Below are 15,104 nucleotides of genomic sequence, written 5' to 3' on the forward strand. Positions count from 1 at the left end.
GCAGCCCTAAGCAATCAGCCCCAGCTCCACTGATTGAAGTGGAGCTAAACTTACCTAACAGCATACTCTATGCTAAAAGGGTGCTATATACTTAAAACAGAGCACCACCCAAAAGGTTTCACTTATAGGGCCCCCTCCTCCACTCCAAATGGCACTTTTTTTGAGGTAGGGGAGTGGGTACCTGGTTTCGATCTAGGCAATCCGACCAGAAGTTCTCCTCTCTCCCCTCCCTCCCTGCTGTCATCTGGGACACATCACAGGTCCCAGAAGACCGCTGTACCCTTTTACAATGAGCTACATGCTTATTGGGCACCCGGCTGTGAAGCCGAAAGCTGTAACAGCCGGGTGCCTACAGTTGGGATGCCGGCACTGGGGAGAGAAGACTGAGAGAAGGGACGGCTTGGGTGAGGACATTGCCGGATCCTGGGTCAGGTGAGTGTCTATTTATTAAAAAAACAAAATGACATTGGACAAAGCTGAAGTCGTAATTATCTACCCCCACCTTGCCTTTACTGTGGTGATTCACCGGGATTTGGAAGTCTGTCCCTTCTGGGATATACTGTACCTTTACATTGTGTCACCAGATCACCAGTCACCTGCGAAATTTTACTTTGCATGGGACTTTACACTCATTTTGAGTTTATTTGTGATATTTTTAATTTCTACTTTCAGCACGGACTTTTGTTCATATTGCACAATATTTGTGATATATGAAACATATTAACCACTTGCTTACTGGGCACTTAAACCCCCTTTCTGCCCAGACCAATTTTCAGCTTTCAGAGCTCTCACTGTTTAAATGCTACACTGTACCCAAACTAAATTTTTATATATATTTTTTCACAGAGGAAAGAGCTTTCTTTTGGTGGTATTTAATTGCTGCTGGGTTTATTTTTAATTTTGTGCTAAATAAAACAAAAAAGAGCCGACATTTTTTTTTCACTGATGTGCGCTGATGAGGCTGCACTGATGGGCACTGATAGGGTGAGCTGATGGGAACTGATAGGTGGCACTGATGGGCGCTGATAGGCACTGATAAGGCGGCACTAATGGGCACAGATAGGCACTGATAGGTGGCACTGATGGGCACTGATAGGCACTGATAAGGCAGCACTAATGGGCACAGATAGGCACTGATAGGTGGCACTGATGGGCACTGATAGGCACTGATAAGGCGGCACAGATAGGCACTGATAGGTGGCACTGATAAGCACTGATGGGTGGCACTGAAGGCCAATGCTAGGTGGCACTGATCACTGATAGGTGGCAGTGATGGACACTGGTAGGTGACACTGATAGGCAGCACTGATCTGTTGCACTGATGGGCATTGATTGGCAGCACTGGTGAGCACTGATGGGTGGCAATGTGGGAACTGGTAGGTGGCACTGTGGGTACTGATTGGGGGCACAGTGGGCAATGGCAGCTGACACTGGTGGGCACAGAAAATGCAGCCGCAGCTTTCTGTGTGAGGGACCGATGTCCCTCTGACACTAGCGCTTGTTTGGAAGGATGTCCATGGACGCCCTCCCGGCAATTAAGGCCCACGCCATAGCCGTCTTGTGGCTATAGCGCGAGCGGCAAGTAGCTAAGTGTTGGACTTTTGTGTTTATCCGTGTACAGTATATTATGGGTAAAGAGTGTAGCGCTCAAAACACAAAAAGTTTAAGATTAAAAGTTCATCTCTAAAAATAGAAAAAAACTGGAAACAAATCAGAACAGAATCCACCAGAAAGAACAAGCTCAGACCGCACCTTGGGACTATTATAGAAAAAGTTCCTGCGGTGCGTCTGAGCTTGTATCTATGTATCATTTTGTGTTTTGAGCGCTGCACCCTTTGCCCATATTATGCTTATTGTATCCAGCAATTTAGTGTTAGCAGATTTTTTTTTCAGTTTATTATTAAGAGCAATAAATCTTTTTTTTTTTTTTTGTATACAGTATATGCCTATGTATTATGGTATTGTGAGAGCTGATATTCACTTTGTATATGATCATTTAGGCGTCCAGCGTATTATTATTTTTGGATACAGTATGTGTTTGACCGCTTGCTTACTGGGCACCTAAACCCCCCTCATGCCCAGACCAATTTTCAGCTGTCAGCGCTGATGCACTTTGAATCACAATTGCGCGGTCATACTACACTGTACCCAAATGAAATTTTTATCATTTTTTTCCCACAAATAGAGCTTTTTTTGGTGGTATTTAATTACAGCTCAGAGTTTTATTTTTTGCTAAACAATGCTAAACATGTTTAATAGTTTGTTATAAAATTTTGCAAGCAGGTCATTTTTCTCCTTCATTTAAATGCGCTGATGAGGCGGCACTGGTGGGCACTAATAGGCTGCACTGGTGGGCACTGATAGGCATGGTTAAGGTGGCACCGATAGGCACAGATAAGGCAGCACTGATGGGCACAGATAAAGCGGCACTGATGGGCAAAGAAGGGCACAGATAAGATGGCACGGATGGGTGGCACGGATAGGTACCACTGATAGATGGGACTGATAGGTGGCTCTGATAGGTGGCACTGCTGGGCACTGCTGGGCACTGATGGGCACTGGTAGGTGACACTGATGGGCACGGATATGTGGCATATGAGGTGCAGCACTGTTGTTGAGGCAGATTGTGGGCACAGATAGGTGGCACTGTGGGCACTGATGGGTGGCACTATGGGCACTGATGGGTGGCACTATGGGCACTAATGGGTGGCACTATGGGCACTAAGGGTGGTACTGATGGGTGGCACTTTTACTTTAATTAGGTTGCACTGGCAGGGGGCAGGTGGGCACTGATGACTTGGCCGTGAGTGGGACTGAAGTCCCTCTCACGGCCGCCGGTGTTCGGCTTTTTTTCTCCTCGTGCTGTTAGGCTTTCTTTCAGCTCCCCACTCCTCCACAGCTCAGCGCTCCAGTGAGTGCAGAGTGGGAGAGCAGAGAACCGCTGACTGACAGGCAGCAGCTCTCTGCTCGCAGAGGTGAGAGAACCGAGAGATGTTCAATCGCTCAGTTCTCAGTGAAGAGTCACCGGGGGACAGACGCAGCATCCACCTTAGTTAAGTATGAATACGGGCAAAAACCGGATTCCCATATGTCTCCTTTTAAGGGGGGGTATGATCAACATGTACAAATATATAAGGGGTCCATATAGTGAACTTGGTGTTGAGTTATTCACTTTAAGGTCATCACAGAGGACACGGGGGCACTCTTTACATCTAGAGGAAAAAAGATTTATTCTCCAAATTCGGAAAGGTTTCTTCACAGTAAGAGCTGTGAAAATGTGGAATAGACTCCCTGCAGAGGTGGTTCTGGCCAGCCCAGTAAATTGCTTTAAAAACACAATATAAGTGGGTACTAACATTTATAGGTAAAGTTGATCCAGGGAAAATCTGATTGCCTCTCAAAGGATCAGGAAGGAATTTTTTCCTCTGCTGGAACAAATTGGATCATGCTTTGCTGGGGTTTTTGTCTTCCTCTGGATCAGCTGTAGGTATGGCATCTGTTCTGGTGGTAACCCATCAGAGAATTTCCCCCCTAAATTTTAAGAGATTTCTTCCTCCATCTTGTTCTATCTGCAGACAGAAAGTGAAGGGGAATCTCCCCATTGAAAAGCAGATGCTCTAAACCTACTTTTCTCCAAAACTGAAATTCAATAGTTTGAATAGAGATAGCGCTTAACACTTCTTCTTTTATCAGCAGTCACTGGACTTAGAATAATTAGGAATTATTTTTGGAAAATAAGGAACATTATTTAATTTAATTAAAATTTGTAGGGCTGCCCCAGTGTCACGTCTACCCCAAAGCATGTGGTTAGACACTATAGCTAGCTACTGTGTGCTTCACCTATAGCAGCCCCCTTGGCCTTAAGGCAAACAGACCTACCGGTACTTGGTTGCCCCCAGGACTTATACACAATGCTATAGTGTCTGGTCACCTCTCCAGGGCAGATGCGAACAGAGCAAGCAGACAGACAACTTGCAGTTAACAGACAGATAGCGTAGTCCTATGACAGTCCAGGTAAAAGGCAGGCTGAGTTCAGGGAAAAGTCCAATATCCGATCTGGGTCCTACACAGGGAAATCCAATCTAGCAGAGCAGGGCAGATAAACGGGGGGCTCGAACAGGAACAATGCAGGCATCAATTTCTCTATCACAAGCAAAGGACTGAGCGATTGGCTTGCTTATAACAGGTGACTGACCACATCAATCACCTAGCAGGTGTACACAGACAAGGAGAATGCAATACCCAAAACCGGGATGCTGGAATGAGGAGCAGGAGCACTTAAGTGACCCTGGACACCCAGACAAAGCTATTTCCAGGGGATGTGAGAAGGTTCCTCCTTCAGTTTTTTGCACTAGACCCTTGCCAAACCTGTCAGATTATACTTTGCTGTTGGTCCCCACCCAAGCCCTACTGCCAATAAATGTATTGTTTCTAAACACTGCACTGATGATGGCCAACAAAACAGAAACAGCTGTCTATGGTCTGGAATCAATATCTGTGTAATATTGGGCTGTATGTGTGCTATACAGCAGTGATTTGGGATGTATCATTGGCCAAAGGACACTATCCTAAAATTAGCAACTACACCTACATTTTGGGATATTTAATGGAATGAGACATACAAATGCCCTATGTTATGGGTGTATATTTGGCTCTTTTTGCTCACCTCATCACAAATTTGGTCTAGGCCATACAACTTTTAATTTTGTGTGGTGCTATAAATGCCCTGCCACCAGTCAAGTACAGGTAATATACTTTTGACACTGAGTGGTGATAGTACCTCAGTCAGAAAGGGATCTTCAGTCTTGGGTGATGGTTATTGAAGAGATACCTGTTCAAACCTTCAGTCTTCCAGCATAAACTTCTTTTATGGCTCTGAGATGCAAACTGTAGGCAGGTGCAGTCTACTTTCTCCTCTGCAGGTTATGCTTTTACACAGTGGCACTGTTGTGGTATAGGAAGTCAAGAGGAACGGGGTTCCTCTATGGTTTCCTGGGTCACTGGGGAAGTTATTCTATTGGATGTTCCCACCCTCTGTGGCTCTTGCAGCCATCTTGGGTCATACAGAGCCTGTTTAAGGCCCTGGCTCCCAGGTTTGGTGTGCATTTTGGGAGTTGATAGGGAGCAGGGACAAGTACACCATCTGTTAGGGACAGTGCTAGCATTAGGGAAAGGTTCCTGGCAAGGAGGGAAATGTAGGGTCGCAAAACTTCTGGGCATCTTCCCAATTAGGCACTTGATGGCCAGGCTGCATTCTGTCCCTCTCAGCAGACAGTCAGTAAGGCACTGCCCGAGGGCCCCATACCACTAGGGGGCCTCATCAGGGTTGCCAGCCTCAGTAAAACCAGGGACAGTATGTAAAAATGTGTGTTTTTTTTACATCCGTCTCTGAAATGTCCCTTACGACATCCTTTTGGTCTAACAATCCCAAGATTATAGCTGCCCCACCTTAATAGTACCTTCTCAGCCAATAGAAACATGTCTGTGTATACTGTGCGATTGTATACTGTGTGTGTGTGTTTGTGTATACTGTGTGATTGTATCCTGTGTGTGTGTGTGTGTGTGTGTGTGTGTGTTTGTGTATAATCTCTGATTGCCTGGGGGCCCCATTATCTCAGATTGCCCGGGGGCCCCATGAGTTGTTAGTCCGCCCCTGCCACCTTGGCATCCTGCTAATCGGTTTATTGTTATGCCCCATACACACGATCTGATTTTCCGATGGGAAATGTTGGATGTGAGCTTGTTAGCTGAAAATCCAACCCTGTGTATGCTCCATCAGACATTTGTTGTCGGACTTTCCACCAACAAATGTTGGCTAGCATGCTCTCAAATTTTCTGCCAACAAATATGTGTTGTCGGAAAGTCCGATCGTGTGTACACAAGTCCATCAGACAAAAGTCCAAAGTACAAACACGCATGCTCGGAATCAAGGACGAGCCGGAAGCGATCAGTCTTGCAAAACTAGCGTCGTAATGGAGACATCACGTACGTCTTGTAGGTCACTACGTTTGTAACTGTTGGCCAACATTTGTGTGACCGTGTGTATGCAAGACAAGTTGGAGCCAACAACCTTCGAACAAAAATCCACGGTTTTGTTGTCAGAAAGTCTGATCATGTTTACGGGGCATAACTGTTGCTAAATTGTTGCAATAAGTTCTGCCCTGCACCTGACTGTGTGAATTATTGCCCCCGCGCGCGCTGCACCTCACCCCCAAACAGAATACCGAGACCTGCAAACAAAGTCAGTCCTCGAAGAATCCAAAACTGTAAAATACCTTGTGCTTATTTGTTAAAGGAATATGAATGATATTGGTTAATTAGATATTTTATATAGGTGATTCCCATATCATTTTTAGAGCAGCAGTCATCTTGTTCATCTCATAAAGTACTATACTTGCCATAGGCATGGTTGTATTTGAGTCCCAGGCCAAAGGGTCCCATTCTCCCTGATGTTTCCCCTCTATTATATTTGATATTGCAGCATGTGAATGACCAGACCTATTTTGTGTTTCCAGGTGACCGTTTCCAGATTGGTGTAAAGAAAGGTCTCTGTTTAGGTGGCATCATCTCCGTGATCTGCCAGTTTGTCAGCATTGTGTGGTCCTTCCTTCCAGGTAGGATGTCATCCAGTTGTGTGACAGGTTCATTAAACAAGGGCTAAATTATATATTACATTTTTTTAAATTGCAACTACAATTTGAAAAATATAAAGACTACTACTATTGCAAGTACTACTATTACTACTACTACTACTACTACCAATAACAATAATATAATAAAACCAATACAAAGGGGAATATCATTTACTATTGTTTTCTAGCATGAGATTTTTCTTTGTAGTTGTCTTATTTTTATATGTTTAGTTGAATATCCAACCAAAGTTTAATGTGAAACTCTGGCTGAATACATAGCTAAAAATGATAAATTAGTACAGCAAAATAAGTTATACAGTAGGTCCGATAAGTCCGTTTTGTGCTCCAGCTATCCTGGATTCCTTTCAGCAAATTTCAGAATTGTCAGTTTGCCAATCTAGGTCCATTTTTAATGGATCAGGTTTAGTAAATAAGCGCCATGTTAAACAGATGAGATGCAATATCTGTGTGATGCGCGCACACCTAATGCATTAACAATGACATCTAATAAATAATAAAGTTCATAAAAAGCGGGTACTTACCTCCTGTACCGTCTTCAGGGGTGTACTGCACTTAACCACAAGGGGAGCCCTCTCAGCACTTCGGCCTCCGACCAGGTACGTGACAACCCCATTGAAAATTTGTGGAATGACTTGAAGACTGCAGTCCACAAACGGTCACCATAAAATTCAACTGAACTTGAGCAGTTCTGCAACCCCTTGCGGTACAGCCATATATCTAAATCTCTTTATTGTACATCAATACGATAAAGAAATTTAGGGGTTGCAGAACTGCTCAAGTTCAGTTGAATTTTATGGTGACCGTTTGTGGACTACAGTCTTCAAGTCATTCCACAAATTTTCAATGGGGTTGGCAGGTACTTGGTCGGAGGCCGAAGTGCTGAGAGGGCTCCCCTTGGGGCTAAGTGCAGTACACCCCTGAAGATGGTACAGGAGGCGAGTACCCATTTTTTATGAACTTTATTATTTATTAAATGTCATTGGTAGCGCACTAGGTGTGCGTGCCTTCCATTTTTTTGGCTTTTTTTGTAGTATCGATCAGATCACGTCTTCGGAGGAAGGCAGCATCCACCCAGTCCTAAGATACTGTTGCCCTTCACTTTAGAAAACCCCTTAGCGCTGGAAGCGACTCTCTTTCTTTAATATCTCTGTGATGCCTATCATTGTCGTCTCCTTCTTCTTCTTAATAATAATAATAATAATATCATCATCATGTTTCATTGTAGATGACTTTACATAATTTGTCCGTATTTCTACAGAATATAAGTACAATCCAGTCGTCCTCATCATTGCCATTGTCTGTTTGGTTATCCCGACTGTTGACTTGGCATTTAAATGTAAGTTGCTGTTCTTTATATGAATTTTAGTAGCAACAGAGTGTTGTACGGTGTTAGCCATGAATTAAAGAGGAATCTTTTGTATCTAAGTGATTACTTTTTTTGGCCCACTCAAACGTTTTTAAAGGGAAACTCCACTTTCATGGGAAAAAAAATAGCAAATAAAAGAAATAAAAATAATATAGCATATACAATTGTGACACAAGTCATATTGTAAATGAATGCTATTAAAAATTCCTTTTTAATCTGTAGCCGCTGTAACACTTGTTTAATAATAATAAAAAAAGGTAAACATAGTTAAAACGTAGCCAGAGTTCAGGAACTGGAATGGATAGTCAGACAAGCCAAAACGTCAGGCAGCCGGAGATGAGCGTAGTAGAACAGCAAACAGGATCTGGAGCCGGAAGGAATGTCAGCCAAGCAAGTCTTTAACAGGAACACAGGAGAGCGTCACTAGAGATGTGACCAAGGCAAAGGCAGAGATCATCTGGGCTGGATGGCTTAAGTAGGCAGGACTGATGAGCAGGATATCATCAACAGGTGAGTCACTGTGGAGAGATGGGAGTTGTCAGTTAGCTGACAGCTGAGTGGCCAGCTCAGAGAAGGGAGGACTGAGCCCAGCCCTGACAGCAATACTTCTACCTGGAGGTGTTCTGTACACCCCTCAGAAACATAATTTCCTGCTTGTGTGATTGGCTCACCGATTTTTCCAAAAGTCTACACTAAAATACAAGTCAGATTTTTGGCATCCCCTGCAGCAAAAATGTCATTTTTGGTAAGATATTCCCAATAGGAAGTCACATCTAAAGAGATGCAGACCTTTCCTCATTAGTACTCCGCAACTGCACAGCTGATAGATTATTATGAAACCACTCCCATTAGACTCACTCAGCACAGAGGAGCACACAGTGGTTTCTTCAGAATAACAAAAGGTAGGAATCTGCAACAAAGTTTGAGAAAAACCTTGCAATGTACATAGATCACCCAGAGGGGAGTGTTTTTTTTTCACAACAAAAGTGGTGTTATGCTTTAAGTTAACTTTTCCTGGGGAAATATGGAGGGTTTCTTTGCTTGCTGACCTCCTTCTGATATTCATGTTCCTGGCTATAATGCTGTAACAAAGTCAAATTTGTTAGCAAAGTCACTATGTGCCTCTTAAAATCCAACTATAAGCAGAAGAAAAAATAATACCCAAGTGGGACCCCCCCGCACTAGAGTGGTTAACTGCTCATTAAAACTGAAGTATGCCATCGATAAAACAGTTTCATTTACGACCCGTGCCGGAAATGTAACACTCCCATTGGTTGTGCTCTCAACCAAACTGTCAAACCATCCAATGGCTGGTGTCATAACTGATCACATGTGCAGCATCATGGTAGTTGTAGATTAACCAAAGGCAAAGATGGCAGCTTCCTTGGCTGAAAACGATAGGGTGGTTTACTTACACTTTAAGTTGAGGGGTACAGGGATAAAGGGATAAAGAGTATTACTTGCCTTACTTTTCACTCCTGTAGACTCCCTCCATCCATGCGACTTCTCTTCATTTTTTTTTTTTTTGCTGTTCTACTACACTCATCTCTGACTCCCTGATGTTTTTGCTTGTCTGACTATCCGTTCTGGTTCCTGAACTCTGGCTACGTTTTAACTATGTTTACCTTTTTTAATTATTATTAACTCTGTCTCCGTCGGAGACTCTTTACCGACATCATAGTTGCGAGGTGTCAGACTGATACCCCGCAACAACGATCACCGCGATGAGCGCCCCTGGGGGCGCGCAGCACCTCAAAATCCTGACGACATCCTATGACGTCCGGTCAGGATTTTGAAACCACTTTGCAGCCATCATTTGCCTATTGGCGGGCGGCAAGTTGTGACTATCAAGACTTTTGTATATTTAAATGAAAAGAATGTTTGCATAATGAACGTAAGCTAAATAATGGGAAAATATCACCTACCTGCAAAGTTCTTATTGTCAAATAATTTAACTATTAAAATTACCTTATCTGCTTTATATTGCAGGTTCTGAGTGCAAGTACTTGCGAATTGTATGGAAGTATTGGTTTTATATATCGGTTATAACACAGGCGGCCTTTACAGCTTGTATAGTGATCCATTTCCACATTACATGTAAGTCAATTTAAATACATCTAGCACTTCCGCCCTGTTAGAAAATTTAAGTAAACCCGTATTTTTGTTCAATTAAGGGCAAAACATGTTCTCTTTTTTACTCCCTCTCTGCAGCAGCCTATTCTCACCGTTCCTTCACTCAACCGCCAATTGCATCCCTGACCTACAGTTTCCAAGACTAAAAAGTCTGGAGCAAGGGTTTGCATTTATACTGGTTGTAAACATCTGAAATCAAAAATGAACAAAGCATATCCTTATATAGTGTGTACTAGCCTCAATTCAAAACCATATGATTTCTGTCATCTCTCTTATTCCTCTGCTATCTGCATTAGTCCCTTCTCACAGTCTATATTGCTCATCTCCAAACTGCTGTCTGGCTCTTTGCTTGCCTTTATCCAGCCCTTGAGGAACTATTACTCCCACTGATTTGAGGCTTTATTCCCAATACTGACACCCAACAGTGGGGCATAATTGTCCAAACTGACACCAATTACAGTGCATTATTTCTCCCACTGATAGCAGTGAGAGGGCACTATTTTCCCCACTGATAACAATGATGGGGCATTATTCCTTCCACTGACACCAACTATGGGGCACTATTCCTCCCACTGACACCAACCATAGGGCACCATTTCTCAAACTGACACCAACCATGAAGCACTATTCTTCCCAGTAATACCAATGACGGTGCACTATTCTGCCTCCTACTGACCCCAGGCACTATTCAACTGAACACCACACCTGACGCATTGTTTACTCTCACTGATGCTGGGCCTGCAACATTTTCTACCCCCATTGGCCACCATCCGGCCCCCCTAAAATCTGAAGGACAGTAAACTGGCCCTTTGTTTGGATAGTTTGGAGACCCCTTGTCTAAATGGACACCAATCAATCCCTGAGGATGGCCCCACCACCTGTTCAGCTCTCAGCAGGTGATTAACAGCCTCAGCTGTGCACGTTTCCCTATGAGACTGTCTAGAAGGGGGTGTGTCCATTCCTTACACTCAGGTCTCAGATTACATTCAGCTCTGTGTTCTATGCTATGTAATGTGTGGCATGAGATCCCCGCCCCCTGCCTGCTGGAGCTGAGAAATAACCTTTGATCTGTGTGTTTTTAGAAGACTGTAGAAGATAGGACTGCAGATAAACAGGTACAACCTATGTAGGAGGATTTGTTTCATTCCTGTGTATCATGCCTCAGGTCACTTCACTGGACATATATAGTGATTTACAACCACTTTAAGTATGTTCAACACCAAGCACCTTTCATCTATAGGCCTACTAAAGTAAATCTAAACTCATTACACATTATTATTGATGATGGTTTGATAATCTTAAAGCAAACCATACTGGAGTCTAGGGCCTGTGCAGCTGCTGTTTCACCCTTATTACACCCAATAGGAAGCTTGTTTAACATCCCAATCGAAAACCACCATTAATTTGGAGTTAGTCTGCCCTTTGTGTCTATAACAGGCTTCACACTACTGGGAAGGCTTTCCACAAGGCTTTAGAGAACATCTGCCAATTCAGCCAAAGGGACATTTGTGAGGTCAGGTTCTGATGTTGGATAAGAAGACCTGGCTTGCTATTGGCATTCCAATTTATCCCAAAGGTGTTCCGTAGAGTTGGGGGTCAGGGCTCTGTGCAGAACACTTATGTCCCTCCACACCAAACTAGTCCAACCATGTCTATATGAAACAAAGATATTCAGTAGGGTTGAGGTCAGAGCTCTGTACAGGCCAGATGAGATCCTACACACCCAACTGGTGCAACCATGTCCATATGAAGCAAAGGTTTTCAGTAGGGATGAGGTCATGGCTCTCTGCAGGACACTCGAGTTCCTACACACCAAATTTGTAGACCATGTCTTTATGGAGCTGGCTTTGCACACAGGGGCACAATCATGCTGAATCAGGAAAAGAGCCTTCTAAAAAAAAAAAAAAAAACGCGGTGCTCCATTGTCTAAAAAGTCTATTGCATTTACCATTAACAGTACCCTTCACTGGAAATACCTGAGAATTCGGAGGGGGTTTTTCATATAGCATAATCTGTCGCTGAGTTTAGGTATCTCTTCTTGCGCTGTTTATCTCCAGGGGCCCCGGAGAGCATATAGTCAAATGTTGCAAATCATTTTTAGTTAAAATTGTGGCAGAATATAACAGAGCACATCACATGTAATGTTCTTTTCATGTATTGTAGATGGTGCAATAGATCGTCGGATGGCAAGTTATCTCTTTATTGCATTTATGATTTCCCTCGGTGTACATCTTGTGTGCCTTCTAGCCTGCTTCTATTGTAAGTACCTCGTAGCTCTACATTTGAAGGGATTTTCTACTGTAGTTAATTTATGTGTGTTGCCATAGCACATACAGGCTCAAAGTATTGGCACATCTAAAGGGCCAACTAGCTAAAAATTAAGGTAAGGTACTTCAGACCAGAGCGTGTTACCCTTAAACAGCTTTAGGGTCCCATTTTACATTTATTTCTCCTTCTGGCATTTAAGTTTTGCCCATACTTCCCCTGCTAGCTAAATCCATAAAGTTGCTGGTAGACTAAACTTTCTAAATTACCAAAATTTTAGCTTTTGGAGCTACAACTTGTGTGTTCTCTGATTTTAGCACAACTCCTGCCGCCACACATAGTTACATAGTTACATAGTTAGTCAGGTTGAAAAAAGACACAAGTCCATCCAGTTCAACCACAAAAAAAAAAAATATATATATATATATATAATAAATATCATACAATCCCATATACCCAATTCTATACCCACAGTTGATCCAGAGGAAGGCAAAAAACCCCAGCAGAGCATGATCCAATTTGCTAAAGCAGGGGAAAAAATTCCTTCCTGATCCCCCGAGAGGCAATCGGATTTTCCCCGGATCAACTTTACCTATAAATGTCAGTACCCAGTTATATTATGTACACTTAGGAAATAATCCAAGCCTTTCTTAAAGCAATCCACTGAGCTGACCAGAACCACCTCTGCAGGGAGTCTATTCCACATTTTCACAGCTCTTACTGTGAAGAAACCTTTCCATATTTGGAGATGAAATCTCTTTTCCTCTAGACGTAAAGAGTGCCCCCTTGTCCTCATTGTTGACTGTAAAGTGAATAACTCGACACCAAGTTCCCTATATGGACCCCTTATATATTTGTACATGTTGATCATATCCCCCCTTAATCTCCTCTTATCACGAGTGAATTGCACACTGCAGCATGAGAGGGAGGTTGCAGAAAATTTAGTGGCAGAAAACATCAGTTTTGCCTGGAAGCTTCTAAGATTCTGCAGTGGTTTATTTAGGACTCATGCACACTTGCGACATAAAAGGGATTGTTCAAGTCTGCAAAGCAAACATTAAAGTGGTTGTAAACCCTTACAAACCACTTTGACCTACAGGTAAGCCTAGATTAAGGCTTACCTGTAGGTCCAAGAAATATCTCCTAAACCTACACGGTTTAGAAGATATTTACCTGAAGACAGCCACCGCTGTCTACAGTGCATGCGCCGTAGACAGCGGCGCACAGGAGCACTGGGTAAGCCGCAGATCGTGGCGATATGCCCTGAGTGTCGGCATGCGTGGGAGTGACGTCATCGATGCTCCGGCGAATCACAGCGCTGGAGCAGCGAGACCCACCAAGAAGATGGACGCTCGGAACTACAGGGGACAGCGGTGACTTTGCTGGCTCCTGTGTCAGGTAAGTGACACATAATGGACTACTATGCGATGCATAGTAGTCCATTATGCTTTACCTTTGCAGGGAATCAAAGAGGAAGTAAACTCATCAGGGGGTAAACTTCCTCTTTAAATGCACCGTAAAGCGGAGGTCCACCCTAAAATGGACCTTCCGCTCATCGGAACCCTCCCCCCCTCCGGCACCACAATTGGCACCTTTCAGGGGGGAGGGGGGTGCAGATACCTGTACAGTACAGGTATCTGCACCCACTTCTGGGATAGCTCTCTGCGGAAAGGGGCGTACATTACGCCCCTTTCCGCAAGTGCCCGGCTTCGGGTGCCGACATCGCGGGCGCGCTGGACAGGTAAGTGTCACTATTTTAAAAGTCAGCAGCTGCAGTATTTGTAGCTGCTGGCTTTTAAAAAAAAAAAAAACGCAGAGTCCCGGCGGACTCCCGCTTTAACACAGCTCATGGTCTTCTATGGACATTTGTACACTAGACGTTCAAAAGCCAAAAGCATTTACAAGCTCAGTGCTTCCCAAATCAAGAAACATTTGTATTCATGGTCCATTTAGTGTTGGTTTGGCAGAGTTACATAGTTGGTAAGATTGAATAAAGACACCAGGCCATTCAGTTCAACCTGTGTGGGTGTGTGTATTTATGTCTCCACCACTTTCTGTATCTCTGTATATTGTGTTCAGTAAGATGGACATCTAAACGTTTTTTTAAATTGCCAACACTTGCGACACCACCACCGAGTTGAACATATTTAAATGTATGTAAACATGACTTTGAATGTGTCTAAATGTTTCCAAACCTGGAGTTTGGGAGAGAACAAGGGAGTGTTCACATGGGCAGCTAGGGGGCAGTCAAAGCAGGTGACTGAACTGCTGTTTTACCTCCCCTCTGACCACCCACTTAACCACTTACAGACCGGACCATTTTGCTGGTCAAAGACCAGACCACTTTTTGCGTTTCGGCACTGCGTCGCTTTAACTGACAATTGCGCGGTCATGCGACATGGCTCCCAAACAAAATTTCCACAAATAGAGCTTTCTTTTGGTGGTATTTGATCACCTCTGCGGTTTTTATTTTTTGCGCTATAAACAAAAATAGAGTGACAATTTTGAAAAAAACGCATTATTTTTTACTTTTTGTTATAATAAATATCCCCCAAAAATATATATATAAAAAAAAAATGTTCCCTCAGTTTAGACCGATACGTATTCTTCTACATATTTTTGGTAAAAAAAAAAAATCGCAATAACCGATTATTGATTGGTTTGCGCAAAAGTTATAGCGTTTACAA

General features: G+C 43.3%; 1 protein-coding gene across 1 annotated transcript in view; it reads left to right on the forward strand.

Moving 5' to 3' along the window:
- Positions 1-15,104, forward strand: part of LOC143975616 (uncharacterized) — a 57,179-nt gene that overhangs the window by 35,287 nt on the left and 6,788 nt on the right. The window contains exons 6-9 of the mRNA XM_077478094.1: positions 6,516-6,614; positions 7,912-7,989; positions 10,009-10,116; positions 12,316-12,411. Of these exons, the coding sequence (XP_077334220.1) occupies positions 6,516-6,614; positions 7,912-7,989; positions 10,009-10,116; positions 12,316-12,411 (381 nt within the window). The remainder of the gene's footprint in view (positions 1-6,515; positions 6,615-7,911; positions 7,990-10,008; positions 10,117-12,315; positions 12,412-15,104) is intronic.

This window comes from Lithobates pipiens, unplaced genomic scaffold (assembly GCF_037356315.1).
Source record: "Lithobates pipiens isolate NorthernLeopardFrog02 unplaced genomic scaffold, aLitPip1_a1.2 Scaffold_13, whole genome shotgun sequence".
NCBI lineage: Eukaryota > Metazoa > Chordata > Amphibia > Anura > Ranidae > Lithobates > Lithobates pipiens.